Source organism: Panthera onca, chromosome A3, assembly GCF_046562875.1.
Source record: "Panthera onca isolate mPanOnc1 chromosome A3, mPanOnc1 haplotype 2, whole genome shotgun sequence".
In the NCBI taxonomy this organism is placed as follows: Eukaryota; Metazoa; Chordata; class Mammalia; order Carnivora; family Felidae; genus Panthera; species Panthera onca.
This window is the reverse complement of record NC_138341.1, coordinates 15,867,426-15,880,831: the sequence shown is the minus strand read 5'-3', so window position 1 is coordinate 15,880,831 and position 13,406 is coordinate 15,867,426. Positions and strand designations below refer to the sequence as shown.

General features: G+C 47.8%; 1 protein-coding gene across 1 annotated transcript; it reads right to left on the bottom strand.

Annotated features, from left to right (window-relative positions):
• Positions 1 to 1,123: 1,123 nt before the first annotated feature.
• On the bottom strand, positions 1,124 to 3,589 carry RHOB (ras homolog family member B). Its single transcript, XM_060649546.3, has one exon. The coding sequence runs from the start codon at positions 3,195 to 3,197 to the stop codon at positions 2,607 to 2,609; it is 591 nt and encodes a 196-aa protein (XP_060505529.1). The 5' UTR covers positions 3,198 to 3,589; the 3' UTR covers positions 1,124 to 2,606.
• Between the last annotated feature and the right edge of the window lie 9,817 nt (positions 3,590 to 13,406).

Below are 13,406 nucleotides of genomic sequence, written 5' to 3'. Positions count from 1 at the left end.
GAAGCCCAGACAATTCCCCTCTGTTGGCCTATGGGCCTGGCTGTGCAGGAGGCCCTGTTCTGGACACGTTTAAGTGGGTGAAAGATCACCAGCAACCAGGTTTGCCTCACACAACAAAAGACCCTGGGTGTCTGGAAAGACAGGGAACAGAAGCCTCAAGCTTTCAAGCAAATGACTTCAAAAGGAAACTCCTCGGTCTCAGCCCTGGGTGTGCAGGGAGATAGGGAGAGCAGCTAAGGGCTGGAAAGTCAGAAAGTGCGGATTCCCAAAACAAAAACTGCACATCTTAGGTAGCTGGGAGAGGTGAACATTATCAGCCACATTCCCTAGAAACTGCTGAGAGCTGGCAGATTTGAGCCATCATGCCTGGAGCAGGATTTTGGTGTGGTCTCCAAGTATCACTCTGCCCTGCCTAGCTGCTTCTGAGACCCCCTGCAGTTGGCTAAGTGTCTGAATTTGGAGGTCATCCTGATTAAATCTCACAATGTGGCTGCCCCAGCTTTAAATCACAGCCGCCCCAAACATCCAGTGTTCTGTCCGTGATGTGGCCATCCTCTGAACTTAGAACACAGCATTCTAGGTTCTGTATAGACACACACCGAGACAAAAGTTTGATGAAAGAAGAATCAGGTCCTGATTTGGGCTCTCCCCTTCCACCTAGGAGCTTCAGCTAGAAAGGTAACAACCTACAGGTAACAACCTGCAATCTAGGGTACTGTGGAACCCCTTGAGGATCTGAAGGGAACCCGGTAACCAGCCTCCTAGCTAGAGACCTCGGCCCCACATCTGTGACAAACACAAAAAGGTTACCTAATTTAACATGCACGAATGACAACCTTTCAAGTTTCAAGGAGTAAGAACCCACGGACTTAGACACGGTGTTATAGGCAGACAGTATGCATTAGGTCAGAGACTTTGGCACTGGGTGCTTGGGTCCCCCACTCATCTTCCTCTGGGATGGGGACAGGAGCAACTGGTCTCCCGTGCCACCCAACCCCCCACACATCCCCAAAGGATTTCGGCCTCATTTACTCCAAACACCATGAGGGAAAGAGTGGCGGCAAGAAGGATCTTGCCCAGAAGTCTCTCCTTGCCCCCACACGCTATTAAATCACAGGAGCCATTTTATAAATGTCATCATCATAGTCTTTTTAATATTTTACATAAAAAAACTGTATACACAGCTTATAGAACTTTTATGTAAACATCATAAGCTCACCACTTTGTCATTTGTCAGTTTATTTAAAAAATAAAAAAACAAGACAACAATTTAGTAGAAGTACCACTGGGTGGGGAAGGGAGGGGGAGAAAGGAGAGACTAGGGGTAGGGGTAGGTTCATTCTCTGTACAGAGATGCAGAGAAAATTTCACATAGCTTTAAAGACTGCCTTGTGAAGAAAAAAAAGGGGGGGGGGCGTTAAATAGGTCCCAATACTTGTTACTGCCCTTTTATCAAAATAGTGCGCATACCTGCACAAATAAAATCGCAAAACAGTGTTGCCACTTTTTTTTTCAAGAAAACTAAAACAATAATTAGTGGTTTCTTTTTCCTCTTGTTTAAAAGTCATCATCATCTTAAAAAAAAAAAAAACATCAGAAGTAAATGAGGTTACAGCGTACAAGGGTGGTCAGAATGCTACTGTCTTATGCAAATGACAAGTGCATTAAGTGTCAAACAATAAAACAATTGTGCAAAGAATTCTTTCCAAAAAAACCCAGCAAGTTTTAGCTTTTAAATAAATCAAATAACATCAGTTTCTTGGAATGAACAATTTCCACTTGTATGACAGGCACAAAGTTCGCTTATGGCAAAAAAAACGACCCAAAGCCCTCTCTCCCTCCTCCAGCCCAGGGCTAGTGAGGGGTTCGCCTGGGGCTGGCCCGCAGGAGACGTGAGTCTGGAAGCTGTGTCCTCTCAGCCCCAAGGCTGTTGCAAAAGTCTTCCCCAGGGGTTGGAAAGATTGCCAAGTCCTGTTCATGCTTGGATGGGCGCCCGACCCAAGGTGGGCCGGAGCTGTTCTGGCGCCCTGTCACTCCACCCACCACCACCATTAAATAACACCATCCTACCTTCGAAAATAAAATTATATCTATATTTATATAACACCCCATCCTCCCCAGCCCTCCCCTCCCGCAGTTCCCGCGGTCTATGTTACAGACAAGGGACAGCAGGCGCTCGCTGGTTCCGGGCGCACATCTGATGGGGCGCGGCTGCACCCCGGCGCCAAGCTCTTCTCCCGGGATCAGAGGCGGGGGTGGGTGAAAGTGGGGCGGGGGAATCGAACAAACACACAGCCACACACTCCGAAGAGGCTCGGCTCTTCAGAAAGGGGTGCTCAGGGGACCCTTGGCACTCAGCGGGGCGCCCGGGCCTGTGCAACACAGCCCGACGCACACAGACACTGGAAAGGGGGCGCCCGGTGCCTCCCACGGCGATTCCAGAGCCTCCGGGTCACAGCTGCCGGGCCGAAAGGCAGACGTCAGGCAGTCCGGTGGGGTCCTTGGGGGGCGCAGGTCTCCCCTTCTTCGGGCTCGGTGTGGAGGGGGAGGGTCGAGCCCGAGAGGGGGAGCCGCGCCGGCAGGGGCAGGCAGGGCGGGCGCGGCCCTCATAGCACCTTGCAGCAGTTGATGCAGCCGTTCTGGGAGCCGTAGCGCTTCTGCAGCGCGGCGCGCGTGGCGGTCTCGAAGACCTCGCGCACGCCCTCCTTGGTCTTGGCGGAGCACTCGAGGTAGTCGTAGGCTTGGATGCGCACGGCCATGGCGCGGCCGTCATCCGTGCGCACGGGTTCCTGCTTCATGCGGGCCAGCTCCGTGCGGACGTGCTCATCGCTGCGCAGGTCTTTCTTGTTGGCCACCAGGATGATGGGCACGTTGGGGCAGAAGTGCTTCACCTCGGGCACCCACTTCTCGGGGATGTTCTCTAGCGAATCGGGGCTGTCCACTGAGAAGCACATGAGGATCACATCGGTGTCTGGGTAGGAGAGCGGCCGCAGGCGGTCGTAGTCCTCCTGGCCCGCCGTGTCCCACAGCGCCAGCTCCACCTGCTTGCCGTCCACCTCGATATCGGCCACATAGTTCTCGAAGACGGTGGGCACGTACACCTCGGGGAACTCGTCCTTACTGAACACGATCAGCAGGCACGTCTTGCCGCACGCGCCGTCGCCCACCACCACCAGCTTCTTGCGGATGGCCGCCATGAGCGGGCCGGGCCCGGGCAGCAGGAGGGGGCCCGCGAACGCCTCGCTGCCGTCCCGCTCGCCGCTCACTGCTCACCTCGGGCTGCGCGCTGGGGGCGAGGGTCGCTAGCTGCACCCAGGCCCCGCGGTGGCGCGTTCTCTCCGTGCGCTCAGGCTGCCGTGGCGGGGGCGCGGGGGCATAAGGCGCGCCGTGGGTCTCCGCGCTGCTCCGGGGCGGTGGCCGCTCTTCTCGCCCCGGGCCCGAGGTCGGTGCCTTTGTGCGCAAACGGTGGCTCGAGCAGCGGAGCCAGCCGGGTCCCTTCCCCAGTTTCTATAGGTGTCGCCCGGGATACAAGAGAGCACTGACTACAGGCAGACTGCGGTGGCAGATGCGGGCTGCGGCCCTAGCGCCCGCTATTTAAAGAGTTCGGCCACTTTCTTAATATAGCCGCCCAATGGGAAGCGAGCCGACTGAGCTCATCGCTGCGGAGCTTGGCTCTGATTGGCCACCCGCCGCAGCCCAGGGGCGGGGCCGGCCGAGCTTGATTGACGGCCCAGGCCGCGGGGCTGGGAGAGGCGGCGACTGGGGAGTCTGCGCCTCCGCTGTCGCTGCGGGGCTCTGGCCGCACCGGGGTTCCCCCCTCCTCTTTCCCGCGTCCTGTTCGCAGCCAGCCCGGGCCCGGAGCTGGCGGCCGGGAGCCTGCGGGGCCTGGGCGAGCGGATCCGAGAGAGGCTGCACTTTGTGGGGCGTTGGCTCAAAATTGTCCCGCTTCCTTGCAAACTCCCAGCGGTGGCCGGCCCTGTGGGGGAGGGAGCGGCTCCTTTAAGCGGTTTTGTTTTTAAATAAACACACGCGCGCTCACACACACACACACGTTTGTTTCCGAGCAAGGTTTTTTTTTCTTTTCCCTTAGAAGCGGCCCTTTCCCTAACCTACTCCGCCACTCCCAACTCCCCCCACCCTGGTACTCTTCCCTGGGACAGCCCTAGGTTTGGACCCAGAGACCAAAAGCTGACTGTGAGCTGGGTGGTCCTGGGCCTAGCTTCTAGCTCTTCAAGTCCTATCGCCTACCCTCTTCCTGCCCCACCCCCTACACACACACACCCATCTCTAGGTGAGGATTAGGGAAGGAGAGACCCGTGAAAAAGGAAGATTGAGGCTGGGTGCAGGACTTTATGTCCACTTGGAGGAAGTTACCAGGCAGCAAAAGGCAGCCTCAGCCAGGGGTTGCATGATGAATTAGGGTCCTGGTAGTAAGGCTGAGAACTGTCAGAAGTAAACAGTACAATAAAATCCAACAACCTCCCACCCCATTAGGCAAGAAGAGGATGAGGCCTGAGACAGGGGACAGAGAGGGGCAGACAGGGGACAGAGAGGAGCGGACAGAGGACTTGCAGGTGAGGACCCAGCAAGTTAGTCTCTGGTAGGGTGCTAGGTCTCCTCCTACACACCAGGACTTGATTCATCTATCCCGAACTCTGATCTAAAAGGACCTAAGGCAAAGAATTTCACAGGACAGAAGAGGGAGGGGTGGGGACAGAGGGAGGGCTTCCTCGAAGGAGGCAAAGCCTTAAAAAAGGAGAGAGGTAGGAAGGAGGAAGACATACTCTAAGAACAGGGAATAGCTTAGTGTGACTGCACTTGATGGAGAGAGAGAGTTGAAACTCAGGTGGAGGCTAATCATGGAGGGCTAAAGTACCAACTGAACAGATTGGGGCATATCCATTTTAGAGGCAGTGGGATGCTTATTGGTTTTTCAGCAAAGGAGAGACCCACACATCAGGACGAAGTTATGGCCTCAGGTTTCTGCCTCCCTGTCTAAGACTGGAAGCTGGTAGAGAGCCAAAATTCCATCTTCTCTCAGCATCTTGAAGACCTACCACAATGCCTGGCCCTATGCAAGAATCACTAAATGACTGTTGAGAATTCACCCAAATGCTCAGAACTTTCTGGGGGTCTCCTACCTCAGACTCCAGACTCCCCCTTAACAACCATCCAACCGAACCCATGCAGCCAGCTGTCACCAAGCTGTGGTATTTTCTCCTATGATTCATATTTTGAGGTCTGGGTCTCTACATGAACACCACAGATATAACAAGTCAAATAAGACAGTAGTGCCCTAACCCCTAGAGCCTGTCCCATAGGGAACATATTCAAATGCCCCAAAGGGCTTTCCTCATACTGGATAAGCTCCACTGTTCTTGTTTTCCAGATTTAAGGGACTAAATTGCCAACAAGTAATTTTTGCTCAGTAGGATCCCACGGGAGAAAAGAAGGGGTTTTTTGATCATTGGTTTAGGGCTCCCATCTGCAAATTTTTCTTCTTCCTTTCTTTCTTTTGCCTATTAAAAAAATCTTATTTTTTCTTCTTTTAGTCAAAACCGTTTATAGCTGTATTGTTTACATGGCTTTTCTTTGTCTTAATATAGCTTGGGAAACTTGGCTATGCTCTTAAGCTTCAAATATTAAGAAAATATCAAACAATTAAAGCTTTGTGCCATGTATTTTTTAAAAAACTGAAATACAAAGAATCAGGAAGAAGGATTCAATTCACTCATTTCCTGATTCTCAGACATAATATATGAGTGTTCCAAGCCTGACTTTCAATATCGCAATAATTTCTAAAAATACTCAGTTGGTAAATATGCCAAAGTAAACAAATAGAAAAATCCGCGCTCTGCAGCTACTTCTCTTCGTGGTATTCATTTTTACGTCCCGGAGACGTCGACAAATTCTGTGGAGACTGACTATTTCAAAGACTCCACCACTCACAAGATAAACTTTTCCAAACTAGGTGATGTGCCAAACAGACTCCTCCCTGCCTCCCTTCTCCCTTCACCGGACACTCCCATTGCCGGCAAGAGCGAGGATTCCTCCAGAAGAAGAATTCATTTTAAAAATTAGTTTTATTAACATATAGATCCACTGTATGGTAGATACCACACCAGTGAGAGGGGGAAATTATCCCTCAGACAAAGGGAGATGTTAATCTTTGTCCAATCTTCAGTTTAATTTGTTTGGTTTTCTTTTTGTCCAGCATTTCCTACAGATCCTTTAAATCACCCCCCAACTGCTCTCAGACAAGACCAGAGACTGGAATGTTCATTAGATTTTAGTGCCACCTTGTGGCCATCTTAATGGGTTTTTTTTTCCCCCCTTAAAGAACCTTACATGTGTATATAGTACTATATATGTGTATATCTATGGTATGTGTTTTACAAGTAGATTCTTTAGGAATTCATCACAGATATATTTATACACACATATTAACTATTGTCATATACACTTAAGAAATTAATTCCTTCCATGGGGTGCCTGGGTCAGTTAAACATCGAATTTTTGATTTTGGTTCAGGTCATGACCCCAGGGTCCTGGGATTGCATCCTGTGGCTGGCTCTGTGCTGAGCATGAAGCCTGCTTAAGATTGTCTCTCTCTCCCTCTGCCCCTCTCCCCCGCTCACACGTGCTCTCTCTCTCTCTCTCTCTCTAAAACAAGCAAACAATAAATTTTTAATGTAAAAAAAGAAATTAATTCCTTCCTAAATAAACTTTTTTTTTTTTTTTTTTTTTTTTTTTTTTTAGAGAGTGAGAAAGACAGCGCACATGTGTGAGCAGGGGAGAGGGATGGGGGAAAGAGGCAGACAGAGACAGAGAGAGAGAATCTTGAGCAGACTCCATGCTGTCCCACGCTGCTGAGCCCCACATGAGTCTCGATCCTGCAAGCCTAGAATCATGACCTGAGCTAAATCAAGAGTGGGACACTTAACCGCTTAACCAACTGAGCCACCCAGGAGCCCCATAAATAGTAACTTCTGAAAGAGATTCCAAGAAGGGCACCTAGGTGGCTCAGTCAGTTAAGTGTCCCACTCTTGATTTTGGCCTGGGTCATGATCTCATGGTTCGAGGGATGGCGCCCACATCGAGCTCCACACAGAGTTCTCAGAGCCTGCTTGGGATCCTCTCTTTCTCTTTGCCCCTCTCCGGCACTTGCACACTCTCTCTCTCTCTCTCTCTCTCTCTCTGTCTCTTTCTCTCTCACACACACACACAGAATTAAAAATAAGCTTTAAAAAAAACTTTAAAAGAGATTCAAAGAAAGAGACATAAAGCTATGGAATTTTGCTAATTTACATAAAAAATGGATCTCTTTTGCCCTACATGTAATACACAGAAATGTAAAACAACTTCAACCACAAAAACCATCTTCTTTTTTCCCCCTAGTTAAGAAAGCAGTTGTTGGATATTCTGGTGTAATTAGAAGTTATGCTTATTTGCCAGCAAACATTTACTGGGAATCAACAATGCCATAGACATTCCTGACAGCATTTGATTTTTTAATTTTTTTTTCCAACCTGAGGAGTACCTTCAAGTCTCCAGAAAAACTGTCAACCTTCCATCTCAGTGCAATGAGTTCTGAAAAGGGAAAGGCTCTTCTAGAACTACACATGCTATTGCAATATGGGAAAACCAAAGTGGTCCCGTCTGGTCCTTTTGAGCACATTCAGCCATGAGTTACAGAGCTGAGCCTTCGAGCCGCTTTCTGAGGTCACAGGTAAAAGCAACAGCAGGTAAAACATCCCAGTCCTGCCCTGGGATTGTGACCCAGTGCGACCCAGGCCTAACACAGGGAAGGCTGGGCTCACAGAACCACCATAGCTAAACTGTCAAACTTCAGAACGTGGGCATCGAACTCTGATAAGACACCCATCTGTCTAGCCTAGGGCCAGGTCAAGGCGAGTAGGCAGCGGGCAATTGACCACCTCCTAATCACCCTGAAACTGCACTGTCCAATCCAGTAGCCACTGGCCACGTGTGGCTGTTGGACACTTGAAATTGCTGCTCATGCTGCTGCGCTAAGTTTTTAATGTTGTCTGATTTTAATTAATTGAAATTGAAATTGAAAAACTGATATTCAGGGTGGAGGAAATGGGTAGATGTTGGTCAGACAGTACAAACTTCCAGTTACTAGATGAGTAAGTTCCAGGGATCTAAGGCACGTGGTAACTGTAGTTAAAAATACAGCATTAATACTTGAAAGTTGCTAAGAGAGTAGATAATAAATGCCATCACCACAAAAAAGAAATGGTAATTATGTGACATGATGGAGGTGTGGCTATGGTGGCAATCATTTTGCAATATGGAAGTATATCACATCAACACTTTAAATGTGTACACCTAAAACTTACCCAATGTTCTGTGTCAATTATAGCTCAATAATAATGGAAAAAGAAAAGAATTAAGTGAGTTCTCATATGGACCACAAAAAAATAAAAAGATAAAACTGATATTTAATTCAGCTACTGGGAAACTTTTACATATGTTTGAAACAACTTAGCTATGTGAATCTACTTTTCCCTACTGGAAATTTTATAAACTCTAAATACGGACTGAGTATTTTCAATGAAAATTTAGCACCTGAATTAAGATGGGCTGTAACTATAAAATAAAAACTAGAATTTGAAGTCTCAGATTGAAAAACATGTAAAATAGTCCATTAATAATTTTTATATTAATTACATATTGAAATGATATATTTTAGATAACTGAATATATTTTTTAATATATTAGATTTAATATGTTGGATATACTTGGATATATAATTCAAATTAATTTACCTCTTTTTTATGGTTTTTTAATGTGACAACCAGAACATTTTAAATCTTTATTTAAGTTTATTTATTTATTTATTTATTTTGAGAGAGAAAGAGACAGAGAGCACAAGCAAGGGAGAGGCAGAGAGAGGAGAGAGAGAATCCCGAGCCAGCCCTGCATTGTCAGCGCAGAGCCCAATGCGGGGCCGGATCTCACAAACCGTGAGGTTATGACCTGAGCTGAAACCAAGAGTCAGACACCCAACTGACTGAGCCACTCAGGCACCCCTAATTTTTTTTAATGTTTATTTATTTTGGGGAGACAGAGTGCAAGCAGGGGAAGGGCAGAGAGACAGACACAGAATCTGAAGCAGGCTCCAGGCTCTGAGCTGTCGGCACAGAGCCCGATGCGGGGCCGGAAACCACGAAGCTCAGGATCATGACCTGAGACGAAGTCAGATGCTTACCCGACTGAGCCACCCAGGTGCTCCATAATGTTTATTTATTTTTGAGAGAGAAACAGAGCACAAGTGAGGGAGGGGTGGAAAGAGGGGAGACACAGAATCCGAAGCAGGCTCCAGGCTCCGAGCTGTCAGTGCAAGACTGGTGCAGGGCTCGAACTCACAAACCGTGAGATCATGACCGAAGCTGAAGTTGGATGCTTAATTGACTGAACCACCCAGGCGCCCCACAGAAAATTCTAAATGACACGTGTGGCTCACGTTACACATGTATTGGATGGCTCTGCTCTAAAATGTCTACAAGTCCATGTGTCTCCCTAGCTACTCCCTCATGCATCATCTCAGGGAGTCACTTTTGTATGAGCCCCCTGAAACCTGTTAATCTTCCTATGGGTATGCTTTCCTTTTATTTGTGCTAAACCCACTGCTGGGTTTTGTTTCATAGGGCCCAGACAGCTGAACACTGTGGTTGGGACAATCTGGAGCCTCCCTGTCCCCCTCTCTGTCACTGCTCTCCAGGCCAGGCACCCCCAGTGCCTTTCATCTACCCCCTGTAAATCAGCAGCCCCCTCCCTAATGTGTCCAACTCTCATCCCAACACTGGGAGGTGTTTTCTTGAACAATAGAGCTGTTTGGCCTTTCTGCATGATGACATATTTTCCTTTCCAACAAAGAGAATCAACATCTAGTTTTTTTCCAATTTTGGTAGTAAAATAGAGGCTGTAGATTATTCTCTGGAACTCTCCTATCAAACCTCAATCCTCTCAGTTCAACTCAGCAAGCACGGATTGAAGAGGGGACTACAGAAGGGTAAGGAAGGACACAAAGGATAAGTAGGGCACAGAACCAACATATAAAGATACACACACACCCCACTGGGGGTTGAGATATCACTAATACCTAAATGAAAGGTAGAGGTGACTTCACACAGGAAGTCACATTTGAGCAGGGCCTTGACAACCAAGTAGGATTTTTCCAGAAGAAAGAAATACCTCTTTGCACCAGCTAAAACATTGACTGTGTAACTATTGTGCGGACAAAGTTTCTAATCAGAGCCATTTGAGGAGAAGGGGGAAGTAGCAACAGGACAAGTAGAAACATGTTCCTCCTTCTATGCATGAGATGTGCCTGATAGTAACAGCATTGTGAGGTTTGCCTCACCCTGAAAAAGGGAGGGCAGAAAGGAAGGAGGAAGGTCAGGAGAACTTGCCATTATCTACTGCCCACATGACAAAATCCACCCTGGCAAATGCTGGCCAGGTCTGTGGCCTATGCTGGGAGGGCACATACATTGTTACATTAGCAAAAGCACATACATACATTGTTACTTTAGCAAAACCTATGGGAAAGTGGTGTGGCCACTCGGAGACTCAGTAAACCAAAGGGAGGGGAGCCTCACACCAGGAGGCTGGAGACCTGCTTTTCCTGGCTCCCAGTTCCTAGCTGCTCAGCTTGGGGCAGACCCTCCTTTCTGGGTCTCAGTTTCCCCATAAGATGCAAAACTGCAAGACTGGAAACTCAGGTGTCCACCGGGGTCCAGCAGGTCACATAACTGTGTGTAAGACACTGGGCAGTGGTGGGGCCTGGGGGGGCACCCGGAGAACGTGCTGTACTAAGTTATCAAAGTCCAGAATTGAAAAGCAAACCACTGCATTGCCCAGAAAAGGCACAAGCAAAGCAGGCTGGATTTGGCCAGAACCAGTTTGTGAGTCCCGACTAGATACATTTCATTTTTAATGAATCAAAGGAGCTCACCTAAAGAAAATAATATCATTAATCCTTTCATAAAGTGGAAAAAAATGTATAAAGCAAAAACTCATTTTTATTTAATTTTATTATCCAAGACCTTTTCTTTGAATTGCTTAAACTGAGGTCCAAACGACAAAATATGCCGAAGTATAGAATCTAGGGAAATGTGGTCTTACATAAGAATAGTTATTCTAGGGAAGCCTGGGTGGCTCAGTTGGTTAAGCGTCCAGCTTCAGCTCAAGTCATGATCTCACAGTATGTGAGTTTGAGCCCCAGGCCGGGCTCTATGCTGACAGCTCAGAGCCTGGAGTCTGCTTCAGATTCTGTGTCTCCCTCTCTCTCTGCCTCTCCCCCCCACTCACACTCTGTCTCTCAAAATAAAATAAAGACATAAAAAAATTTTTTTTTAAATAATAAGTTATTCTAGGAGCACCTGGGTGGCTCAGTCGGTTAAGCATCTGACTCTTGATCTCAGCTCAAGTTAGGATCCCAGGGTCGTAGGACCGAGCTCCACATCAGGCTCCACGCTGAGCCTGCTTCTGATTCTGTGTCTCCCTCTCTGTGACCCTCCCCCATTCATGCTCTGTCTCTCTCTGTCTCAAAAATAAATAAACATTTAAAAAATTAAAAACAAAAAGAATAAGTTATTCTACGGGGCGCCTGGGTGGCTCCGTCAGTTAAGCATCATCTGACTTCGGGTGAAGTCATGACCTCAGGGCTCATAGGTTCAAGCCCTGCATAGGGCTCTGTGCTGACAGCTCAGAGCCTGGAGCCTGCTTCAGATTCTGTGTCTCCCTCTCTCTCTGCCCGTCCCCCACTCGTACTCTCTCTCAAAAATAAACATTAAAAAAAATTTTTTAAAGAAGAATAAGTTGCTCTCACAACTGAGGGGTAATTAGCATTCAGTTGGGGGAGGAGGGAATGTTACCCTTTTGTAACATCCAGAGGACAATAACACCAAGTTTTTTCTCTTCCCTGTTTCCAGTCTTGAAAGCAAATGATCTAATCAAAGTATTTATACAGAGATGATTCACTTCTTGTGTTATCTTATGATGTCAGAATTTTGCAATAGGGAGGAGTTCAGTTCACAATGGCTTTCCACACTCCGACGTGGCTCCAGTGAAGATGTGCCTGCGGCTATTTATAGCATGAGACAGAGCCTATATTAGGAGCCCCTGCTCAGAACCAGACTCTGGGGAGCAGACAATACAATCGTGAGGAGGCAGTGATGGATATGTTTCATCCCGCCATCCCTGGGCCTCTGCTTCCTCTCCAGCCACAAACAAAGCTGTTCCTCTTAAGGATCCTCAATCAGAAAGGAGAGCATGGAGGGGTGCCCAGGAGGCTCAGTCGGTTAAGGGCATGGCTCTTGATTTTGGCTCAGGTCACAATCTCAGGGTTCATGAGATTGAGCCCCGCATCAGGCTCTGCCCTGACAGCCTGGAGGTTGCCTGGGATTCTGTCTCTCCTCTCTCTCTGCCCCTCCCCTGCTCCTGCTGGCTCTCTCTCTCTCAAAATAAATAAATAAACTTTAAAAAAAAAAAAGGAGAGCATGGAAAAAATCTCTCTTTTAGACAACTCTCTTGGAACTGCTTCATCTTTGAAGTGTGGAGTTGTGTGATTGCTACTCCACTTGGTCATAACATATGCTGAAGAAAGAAGTTGATCCATCTATAGTTTGGAAATCTCAGTGATATGCCTACAAAGTTCAATCCCTCATTCACTCCTTCATTAATTCCACTAACTTGTGTTAGTTGCTTCCTGTGTGCCAGGATCTTGGTTTAGGACATAGCTGCCATACTTTATGGAGCTTACTTAGGGACTTAGCATATGTGACATCTTACAGCTGTTGAACCTCCGATGTCTCTATGAGGTAGAGGCAGGGCCTGAATCTGGCAGCTATGAAGTAATGGCAGCCGCCACTCTCATTCGATCATTTATTCTGCAAACATACTGGGTGCCAGCAGTGGGATACAGGAGGAATCAGGTAGATTGCCTGTTCTCAAAGGAGTTCCAGTCCATAAATATGAGCGGCAATACAGTACAACAGTCAGTCTAGTGTGGTAAGTGCTACAACAACTGGGCACAGGGGAGGGGCCTGAGGAGTTCAGAGAAGGCTTGAACTAAGTGGTATGTTGGCACTTTGGTGGCCTTCTATGAACCACGCCCCCTAGTGTTCACCTGCTTGTATGGTCCCCTCCCATGAGGAATCTGAGTTTGGCCATGTGACTAGATTAAGCCAATGGGACATCAGCAAGAATGATGCAGGTTGCAGCTTGGTGAGCGATTTTACACTGGGGCTTGCTTCTTCTTGGAAGCTTCTTCTTGGAACCTGGCTGCCATGTTTTCAGGATATTTAATCTGCCATGTAGACAAATCCATATGGAAGAGAACTGGACTCCTGACCAACAGTCTCAGCCACATAAAG